The sequence below is a fragment of the Limulus polyphemus genome, unplaced genomic scaffold, assembly GCF_000517525.1.
Source record: "Limulus polyphemus unplaced genomic scaffold, Limulus_polyphemus-2.1.2 Scaffold3997, whole genome shotgun sequence".
Classification (NCBI taxonomy): domain Eukaryota; kingdom Metazoa; phylum Arthropoda; class Merostomata; order Xiphosura; family Limulidae; genus Limulus; species Limulus polyphemus.
In genome coordinates this window covers 79,225-90,917 of record NW_013669607.1, presented here as the reverse complement: position 1 = coordinate 90,917, position 11,693 = coordinate 79,225, and the positions used below count along the sequence as shown (strand labels likewise).

The 11,693-nt window shown below is 30.6% G+C and overlaps 1 protein-coding gene across 1 annotated transcript in view; it reads right to left on the bottom strand.

Moving 5' to 3' along the window:
• The window catches only part of LOC111088545 (lysosomal alpha-glucosidase-like), a gene marked incomplete at its 3' end in the record, with an annotated part of 24,671 nt that extends 13,708 nt beyond the window's left edge, over window positions 1-10,963 (bottom strand). The window contains exons 1-4 of the mRNA XM_022399015.1: window positions 10,465-10,963; window positions 9,608-9,756; window positions 5,754-5,919; window positions 473-575 (exon numbers count right to left, since the gene is read on the bottom strand). Of these exons, the coding sequence (XP_022254723.1) occupies window positions 473-575; window positions 5,754-5,919; window positions 9,608-9,756; window positions 10,465-10,581 (535 nt within the window). The remainder of the gene's footprint in view (window positions 1-472; window positions 576-5,753; window positions 5,920-9,607; window positions 9,757-10,464) is intronic.
• Between the last annotated feature and the right edge of the window lie 730 nt (window positions 10,964-11,693).

The window sequence follows — 11,693 nt, the reverse complement described above, 5'->3', positions numbered from 1 at the left end:
GTCACTTTTAACTTGTGTTTATACATTAATATAAGCGCTTTAATTTATAGGTCACTTTCAACTTGTGTTTATACATTAATATAAGCGCTTTAATTTATAGGTCACTTTCAACTTATGTTTATACATCAGTATAAACGTTGTAGCTTCTGAGTCACATTCAACTTGTGTTTATACATCAATATAAACGTTGTAACTTCTGAGTCACTTTCAACTTGTGTTTATACATTAATATAAGCGCTTTAATTTATAGGTCACTTTCAACTTATGTTTATACATTTATATAAACGTTCTAGCTTCTGAGTCACTTTCAACTTGTGTTTATACGTCAATATAAATGCTTTGTCTTCTGGATAACTTTCAAGTTGTGTTTATACAACAATACAAAGGTTTTAACTTCTGAGTCACTTTCAACTTAAGATTATCAGTGTATGTTTGTTCTGTTTGAAGTATATTTCTACTGAATAATTCTTACCCATTGCGTTACTGTTTAATAAAAAGACTCCATGGCTTTTCCCATCATTTTCTAGAAGCAAGTAGAAAGGATGGCTACCGTACATGTTCATCGTAGGATCGTCCTAGAAAGATACAACAAATGTATCTGGTACGTAAAGACAAAACAATCAAACCAAGATGAAAAGCTTCGACAATAAGTAGAACTTGTTTTATCTCCGTTGGAACGATTAAAACGTGTGTATATGTTTACAGCAATAAAGGTTGTAAACGTATCCATATGTTTACAACAATGAACGTTGTAATGATAATGCCAAAAGTGGGTCAGCGCACCAAAGGAAATGAGGAGTTGATAGTTGATAAAGTAGGCATTTTTATAGGATTTTGGTTGGATAGGTAAATTATATATTTTTAAGACAGAAATATGATTTAATCTTAAACCATTAAAGAAAACAGACTGAAATATGTGATAGAAGAATACTTAAGCCATTAAGTAACACTGATTAAAATATGTGATAGAAGAATACTTAAATTATTAAATAACATTGATTAAAATATGTGATAGTAAAATATTTAAACCATTAGACAACACTTGTTAAAATATGTGATAGTAAAATATATAAATTATTTAATAACAACTACTAAACTATGTGCTAGAAGAATATTTAAGCCATTAAACAACAAAAGTGCAAATATGTGATAGCAAAATATTTAATACACAACACAACACTGGTTAATGGATGTAATAGCAAAATATTTAAACCATGGAATAATACTGGTTCAAATATGTGATAGTAAAATATTTAAACCACGAAATAATACTGGTTCAAATATGTGATAGTAAAATATTTAAACAATTAAACAACACTGATTAAAATTTGTGATAGAAGAATACTTAAACCATTAAATAACACTGATTAAAAGATATGATAGAAGAATACTTAAAAATTAAATAACACTGATTAAAATATGTGATAGAAGAATACTGAAATCATTAAAGAACGCTGATCAAACTATGCGATAGTAAAATATTTAATACATTAATTAATATTGTTTAAAAGATGTGATAGAAGAATATTTAAACCATAAATAACACTGATTAAAAGATATGATAGAAGAATACTTAAAAATTAAATAACACTGATTAAAATATGTGATAGAAGAATACTGAAATCATTAAAGAACGCTGATCAAACTATGCGATAGAAAATGACTTAAATCATTAAATAACACTGATTAAAATATGTGATAGAAAAATACTTAAATCATTAAAGAACGCTGATTAAAATATGTAATAGAAGAATACTTAAAACACTAAATAACGTTGTATAAAATATATGACAGAAGAATACTTAAACATTAAATAACAGTGATTAAAATATGTGACAATAAAGTATTTAAACCATTAAACAACACCGGTTAAAGTATGTGATAGTAAAATAGTCAAGCCATTAAACAACGCTGATTAAAATATGTGATACAAGAATATTTAAACCACAAAATAATACTGATTAAAGTATGTGATACAAGAATACTTAAACCATTAAATAATACCAATTAAAATATGTGATAGAAGAGTACTTAAACCATTAAATAACACTGATTAAAGTATGTGATAGAAGAATATTTAAACCATTAAAAAACACTGGTTCAAATAAGTGATAGTAAAATATTTAGTACATTAATGAACACTGATTAAATGATGTGATAGTAAAACATTTAAACCATTAAACAACACTGATTGAAATATGTGATACAAGAATACTTAAACCATTATATCACATATTTTATTCAGTGTTATTTAGTGTTTTAAGTATTCTTCTATCACATATTTAATCAGTGATATTTCATGATTTTGGTATTTTTCTATCGCATATTATAATGATGTTATTTAATGGTTTAAGTATTCTTCTATCACATATTTTCTTTAGCGTTATTTAATGTTTTAACTATTCTTCTATCACATATTTGAATCAGTGTTATTTAATGGTTTAAGTATTCTTGTATCACGTATTTTATTCAGTGTTTTTAATGATTTAAGTATTCTTCTATCACATACCTTAGCCATTGTTGTTTAAATATTTTATTATCTCATTCTTTAACCAGTGTTGTTAAATGGTTTAAGTATATTTCGATCACATTATTTAATCAGTGTTATTTAATGATTTAAGTATTTTTCTATCACATATCTTAATGAGAGTTATTTAATGGTTTAAGTATTCCTTATCACACATCTTAATCAATGTTATTTAATGGTTTAAGTACTCTTTATCACATATTTTAATTAGTATTATTTAATGGTTTAAATATTTTACTATCACATACTTTAACCAGTGTTGTTTAATGGTTTAAATATTTCACTATCATTTACTTTAACCAGTGTTGTTTAATGTATTAAATATTTTACTATCACTTATGAGCACCAGTGTTGTTTAATTGTTTAAATAATCTTCAATCACATATTTTGATCAGTGTTGTTTAATGGTTTAAATATTTTACTATCACATACTTTAATCAGTATTATTTAATAGTTTAAGTATTCTTTCATCACATATTTTAATCTGTGTTATTTAATGGTTTACGTATTTTTCTATCACATATCTTAATCACTGTTTTAATTTGTTTTTGTTTCTAACCTGTTACTGTTGTAAGTGTTTAATGTGTTTTTGTATATATCGTGGTAGTGGCAGAGGTTGTTCGTACATTATTAATTTGTTGTTATAGCTAACCTAGTACTGCCAGGGTTGTTGTAAGTCTTTCGTGTGTTGTTGTACCAAACATGGAACTGACAGTGGTTTTTGTAAGTGTTTAATGTTTTTTTTATTTTATAACATGGTAGTGGCAAGGGTTTTTCGTACGACTTTAATTTGTTGCTGTAACTAATCTAGTGGTTCCAGGGTTGTTGTAAATCTTTAATTTGTTATTGCATCAAAACTGTTACTAGCAGGGGTTGTTTTAATTCTTTAATGTGTTGTTGTATTTAACCTATAACTGGCAGTGATTATTCTAAGTCTTTAATGTGTTGTTTTATCTAACTTTACTGGCAGAGGTTGTTGTAAGTCTTTAAAGTGATGTTGTATCTAACCAGGTACTAGTAGGGTTTTTGTAAGTCTTTAATGTTTTATTGTATATAACCTAGTATTGGCATGGGTTGTTCGAAGTTTTTAAAGTGATGGTGTATCTAACCTGGTATTAGTAGGGTTTTTGTGAGTCTTTAATGTTTTATTGTATATAACCTGGTATCAGCAAGGGTTGTTCGAAGTTTTTAAAGTGATGGTGTATCTAACCTGGTACTAGTAGGGATTGTTGTAAGGCTTTAATGTGAGGTTGTATCTAACCTGGTACAGGTAGGAGTAGTTGTAAGTATTTAATGTGTCCTCGTTTCTATCCTGGTACCTCAGGGATTGTTCGTACATCTTTAATGTGTTGGTGAATCTAGCCTGGGACTTGCAGGGATTTTGGTTAGTCTTCAATGTATTGTTCCATCTAACCAGGTTCTGGCAGGGTTTGTTCTTAAGCCTTTAATGTGTTGTATCTTACCTGGTACTGGTAGGGTTTTTATTAAGTCTTTAATGTGTTATTGTATATAACTTGGTACTGGCAGAGGATATTCTAAGTCTTTAATGTGATGTTCTATCTATAGGGTACTGGAAGTGGTCGCTGTGGGTTTTTAATGTGTTATTTTATGTAATCTAGTACTAGCAGAGATTGTTGTAAGTCTTCAATTGGTTGTTGTATCTAACGTGGTACTGGCAGGGGTTGTTCGTAAGTCTTTAATGTGTTGTTGTATCTAACCTGGTACTGGTATGGGCTGTTGTAAGTTTTTATTATCTTGTTCTTTCTAAACTGGTCCTGGCAGGGGTTGTTGTAAGTCTTTAATGTGTTTTTTGATCTAAGTTGGTACTTTCAGGGGATGATTAAAGTCTTTAATGTGTTGTTGTATCTACTTTCGTAATTGTATGGGTAGTTTTAAGTCTTTAATGTTTATTATATCTAACCTGGTACAGGCAGGGGTTATTTGTAAGTCTTTAATGTTTTGCTGTATCTAACCTAGTAGTGGCAGGAGTCTTCTAAGTCTATAATGTGATGTTGTATCTAACCTTGCACAGATAGGGGTTCTTGTAAGTCTTTAAGGTGTTGTTGCATCTAACCTGGTACTGGCAGGGGTTGTTCTAACCCCTTAATTTGTTGTTGTATCTAACCTTGTAATTGTAGGGGTTGTTGTAAGTCTTTAATGTGATGTTGTATCTAACCTGGTACAGGTAGGAGTTGTTGTAAGTCTTTGATGTATTCTTGTAAATGACCTGGTAGTGGCAGGGGTTGCTTTAAGTCTCTAATTTGTTATTGTATCAAACCTTGTACTAGCAGTGGTTGTTGTAAAGAAGACTGCATGTTGTTCAGAGTTGGAGAGTGCTGTTTGATGTGGAGGGTTTCTTTGATCAATAATTCCAGGTCAGTGTTAGACTCGCAGAGGATAGAGAAATTTGATAGTATAGGTTGATATCCTGTTTCTTCACTGTGTTGACGTATAGAGGAAACACGGGTTATTCAATTTTTTTGCGTTTTAATGGAAATTCCCATATGTTCATAGGCTCTGACTTTTAAATGGCGTTTGGTTTTGCCAATATAGGAGGCCTTAATGTCTCCACACGTGTAAAGATAGACAAGCCAAGAACAATAAGGAACGGGGAGGAGATCTTTAGTAGGGAAGAAATTTTTTATGCGTGATGTGGATTTAAAAACTAATCTTAAATCCATTTGAGGGTAGTAACAACCAAGTATGCGTTTAAGCTGATTTTTTAAATTTAAGCTTTGTTTGCCAGTATAAGGAAGACACGAGTATATAGTAAATTTAGGTACAGTTGGTATCTTAATTGGATTTGTGAGTTTCTTTGTTAGGAAGGTGTTGGAAAAGTCTTCATTTAAATTATACATTTTTTAATATGTTCGTATTACTGATTTTTCGTTTGTTTTTTTTTCTTTTCGTTGTGTTTTCTTGTTGTAGTTTCTCCCGATGATTACTGTTTAGTATTTTATTTGTTTAATTATCGTTATATTCAGCAACTGTACTTTGAAAATGTATAAAGACTGATGTAAATTTATTTTATTCTGCTTTAGATACTGAAGATGGAATCTGATAGAATTCCGAAACGTTTATTCATGTCCTCTTTTAGTCAATAAACAATGTTATTTATCATAAGTGTTGTAATCTTGTTTATAATCAAACTTCGTTTTCCTTCGAACACATCGATTGCTAATATGACAGTAAAATATTTAAATCATTAAACAGTACTGGTTAATACCTTGGGAGGTTCTCCTCTATTAAATAACGTATATATCTTCCAGTCTGATCGTCGGAGGAAATGATCCCTATGTTCTCCCAATCCGTACAACAAGGTCGATGGCAATCTAGTGGAGATCTGAAGATACTGATTGGAGAAAACTAAAGGTCCGATACTAGTATCGATCCTGTAAGAAAATTTGTAGAAATTTGAAAATTCTGATCGGAGGAAACTAAAGGTCAACTACTGGTATCGATCGCGTAATCATATACTTTTCTGAAATTTCGCCATCTGATACAAAAATGCTAACAAACATTTCCCATAAAATCTCATTTTACATGCTGTTACACGTACTTTACCAATCAAATATAGGATGTTACAAGACACTTGATACACGTACTTTACCATACAATTATATACGCATTTTACCATACAATTATAGGATGTTACAAGAAACTTGTTACACGTACTTTACCATACAATTACAGGATGTTATAAGAAACTTGTTATACGTACTTTACCATACAATTATAGGATGTTATCAGAAACTTGTTACACGTACTTTACCACACAATTGTAGGGTGTTACATGAACTATGTTACAGTACTTCACCATATAATTATAGGGTGTTACAAGAAACTTGTTACACGTAATATACCACACAATTATAGAGTGCTACCTGAACCATGTTACACGTACTTTGCCATACAATTATAGGATGTTATAAGTAACTTGTTACACGTAATTTACCAAACAATTATATGATGCTACAATATACTTGTTACACATACTTTGCCATACAATTATAGGATTTTACAAGAAAATTGTTACACGTTCTTTACCATACAATTATAGGATGTTATAAAAAACGTCTTACACGTACTTTACCATACAATTATAAGAAGTTATAAGAAATGTATTACACGTAGTTTACCATACAATTAAAGGATGTTACATGAACCATGTTACAGTACTTCACTAACAACTATAGGGTGTTACAAGAAACTTGTTACACGTACCTTGCCATATAATTACAGGATGTTACAAGAAACTTGTTACACGTACTTTACCACACAATTATCGGGTGTTACATGAACCATGTTACACGTACTTTAATATACAATTATAGGATTTTACAAGAAAATTGTTACACGTTCTTTACCATATAATTATAAGATTTTACAAGAAAATTGTTACACGTTCTTTACCATACAATTATAGGATGTTATACGAAATGTATTAAACGTACTTTACCATACAATTAAAGGATGTTACAAAAATCTTGTTACACGTACTTTACCATGTAATTATAGGAAGTTACATAAACCATATTACAGTACTTCATTAACAACTATAGGGTGTTACAAGAAACTTGATACACGTACTTTAGCATATAATTATAGGATGTTATAAGAAACTTGTTACACGTACTTTACCACACAATTGTAGGGTGTTACTTGAACAATGTTACAGTACTTCACCATACAACTAGAGGATGTAATAAGAAATGTATTACAGGTACTTTACCATACAATTATAGGATGTTACAAGAAACTTGTTACACATAATTTACCATACAATTTGAGGTTGTTAAAAGAAACTTGTTATACGTACTTCACCATACAGTTATAGAATCTTAAAAAAACTTGTTACACGTACTTTACCATATAATTATAGGATGGTATAAGAAACATGTTACACGTACTTTACCACACAATTCGAGGGTGTTACATGAACCATGTTACAGTACTTCACCACACAACTATAGGGTGTTGCTAGAAACTTGTTACACGTACATTACCATACAATCATAGGATGTTACAAGAAACTTGTTATACGTACTTTACCATACAGTTATAGAATGTTATAAAAACTTGTTACACGTACTTTACTATACAATTATAGGATGGTATAAGAAAGATGTTACACGTACTTTACCACACAATTATAGGGTGTTACAAGAAACTTGTTACACGTACCTTACCATACAATTATAGGATGTTACAAGAAACTTGTTACACGTACATTACCACACAATTATAGGGTGTTACATGAACCATGTTACACGTACTTTACCATACAATTATAGGATGTTATAAGAAATGTATTACACGTACTTTACCATTCAATTAAAGGATGTTACAAAAAATCTTGTTACACGTACTTTACCATGCAATTATAGGAAGTTACATAAACTATGTTACAGTACTTCACTAACAACTATAGGATGTTACAAGAAACTTGTTACACGTACTTTACCACACAATTGTAGGGGTTACTTGAACCATGTTATTGTACTTCACCATACAACTAGAGGATGTTATAAGAAGTTTATTACAGGTACTTTACCATACAATTATATTATCTTATAAGAAATGTATTACACGTAATTTAATAAACAATTATATGATGTTACAAGAAACTTGTTACACGTACTTTACCATACAAGTATAGGACGTTACAAGAAACTTGTTACACGTATTTTACCATTTAATTATAGGATGTCACAAGAAACTTGTTACAAGTACTTTACCACACAATTATAGGGTGTTACATGAACCATGTTACACGTACTTTACCATACAATTATAGGATTTTACAAAAAAATTGTTACACGTTCTTTACCATACAACTGTAGGATGTTATGAGAAATATATTACACGTACTTTACCAAACAATTATATGATGTTACTAGAAACTCGTTACACGTACTTTACCACACAATTGTAGGATGTTACTTGAACCATGTTTCAGTACTTCACCATTCAACTCTATGATGTTATAAGAAATTTATTACAGGTACTTTACCATACAATTATAAAATTTTACAAGAATCTGGTTACACGTACTTTACCATGCAATTACAGGATGTTACAGAATTTGTTACACATACCTTACCATACAATTATAGGATGTTGCAAGAAATTTGTTACACGTACTTTACCATACACTTATAGTATGTTATAAGAAATGTATTACACGTACTTTACCAAACAATTATATGATGTTACTAGAAACTCGTTACACGATGTTACAAAAAACTTGTTATACGTTATTTACCATTTAATTATAGAATGTTATAAGAAATTTGTTAAACGTACTTTACATTACAATTATAGGATGTTATAAGAAATGTATTACACTTTACCAAACAATTATATGATGTTACAAGAAACTTCTTACACTTACTTTACCACATAATTATAGGATGTTACAATACATTTGTTACACTTACTTTACATACGTTTAAAAGATATTATAAAAAGACACATAGTTTTCCTAACAAGTAAAAGGACGTTAGAAAAACACTATTTCATGATATCTTATCTAACAAGTAAAAAACATTACAAAAACACTATTTCATGGTGCCTTACCTAATAAGTAAAGGACGTTAAAAAAACAACTGTTTCATGGTGCCTCACCTAACATGTCAAAAAAAGTTACAAAAACAACTGTTTCATTGTGCCTTACCTAACATGTAAATGAAGTTACAAAAACAACTGTTTCATTGTACTTTACCTAACATATAAATGAAGTTACAAAAACAACTGTTTCATTGTGCCTTACCTAACTTGTAAATGAAGTAACAAAAACAAATGTTTCATTGTGCCTTACCTAACATGTAAATGAAATCCATTTTTACCAGAAATCTTACATAACTTTGTTTTTCATTTTAAGAGTCTTTTAAGTATGTTGCTGCCAGAATGTGAAGCCATGAGGACGATGGAAACATTGTTCCCAACTTTACGACGTATTAACAACACTGTAAATATATCATTGTGTTATCCAAATGTGTGTTTCACGACCGAATAATATAAGATAATTACCAAAATAGAGGTCACATTTCTAAAGAATATTTATTAGAATGTACCTACAAAACAGTCCCTGTCGTGTTTCTCACTATCTTAAAGCTGACTGGATCATTTTGTATTTGTATTTCGTAATCTGTGACTTGAGGCGCCGTCTTGACTTTTGGTATATTGAGAACAGGAACCTCGTATCGGTCTTCTTTGGCATCGTAAATCTGCCGGAGAAAAGAAATGTTATGTGAAAAGAGCAAAACTCATCCTGTTTAGAAGTTGTAAGCGTTCGATTTTCAAAAAACAAACAAACTGTGTGCCTCCTGGTGGCTCAGCCGTAAGTCTCATAGCTTTTAACGCTAAGATTCGGGTTTTGATACTTGTGTGGGGCAGAGCATATACAACTTATTGCGTATTTTTGTACTTAACAATAAATAAACAAAACACGTGATTTTGTGTTTCTACACTTAAAGTAATACGTTTAGTACATGTTTTATTTCGTAGAAATTCATGTTCAACTGAAGTACAGGAAGAAAAAAAACGGACATTATGTTTCCATTTCATAACGCTTGTCTTGTGAGTGGCAATAGCTTCGTGTCTTTTTTTTTTATAACAACTTCATACATGAAAAAACACCGTCCCAGAAACATATTTCAAGCATCACGTGATTGTTTCCGCTGAAAATGGGGAAAGTACATGTAGTTACTAGTTCTTCTAAATGTGGCGACTGTTTCTTTGTAAAACTTCATGCTTAAGGTTAGACTTACGGTAGTCTTAGCTTTCCGTGTTAGAGCATTGAAATATTACTTAAACCCCAACATAGAGCACGGAAACATTACTTAAACATCAATATAGAGCACGTAAACGTTACTTAAACACAAACATTAAAGCACGTGAAACATTACTTATCAAGGCAAAAATAAAACCCTTACCTTAACACGTAAAGTTTCTTTGGAGATATAAACAATATCCACTGCTAATAAACTGACATCCTGGGGATAGCCAGAATCTTTTGTTCTCTTTAATACAGCTTGTAGACCCCATGGCATTTCTCTAACTTCTTTAACTTTATAGTATTGGTGGTTGGGTGGGTAGAAACAGGGAGAAGGGCCTGAGCGCACGCGCCCGAAGTTATCCGTACTTGTCGGACTATACACGTCAGGATTCCAACAACAGTCCCGGTGACTGCATGTTTCAGGCGTTGGGTTAGCGTGGGGAACGCAGTCAATCCTGTCCTCGGGTGTTACGAAGCTGCACGCAGACGATTTTTGTAAATTTTCGGACAGCCAATGGGTTTGTTTTTCTGGCTGAGAATCGCATGAACTGTCTTTTTCCGAGTCACATTGTAAGAAGTCTGTCTGTTGTTTACACGCACAAACTACCAGAAAAAGAATGGTTATTAAAATCCAACCTCTTAGATCCAACCTGCTTACAAACCATCTCATGGTGACTGATGAAGGAAACGAACTGAGTCGCTTCAAACCAAGAAAGACTCAATTCGTACACGACCTTCAGTAGCAGCAGCTCAAATCAGAAGTTCTGTGCACTGTATTGTTAGTATTTAACTCACGAACTTAAACTGTAGTGTTAGTATTTAACTCACGAACTTAAAGTGTATAATATAAACTGTATTGTTAGTATTTAACTCACGAACGTAAAGTGTATAATATAAACTGTATTGTTAGTATTTAACTCACTAACTTAAAGTGTATAATATAAACTGTATTGTTAGTATTTAACTCACGAACGTAAAGTGTATAATATAAACTGTATTGTTAGTATTTAACTCACTAACTTAAAGTGTATAATATAAACTGTATTGTTAGTATTTAACTCACAAATTAGTGAGTTAAATACTAACAATACAGTTTATATTATACACTTTAAGTTAGTGAGTTAAATACTAACAATACAGTTTATATTATACACTTTAAGTTAGTGAGTTAAATACTAACAATACAGTTTATATTATACACTTTAAGTTAGTGAGTTAAATACTAACAATACAGTTTATATTATACACTTTAAGTTAGTGAGTTAAATACTAACAATACAGTTTATATTATACACTTTAAGTTAGTGAGTTAAATACTAACAATACAGTTTGTATTATACACTTTAAACTAGTGAGTTAAATACTAACAATACAGTTTATATTATA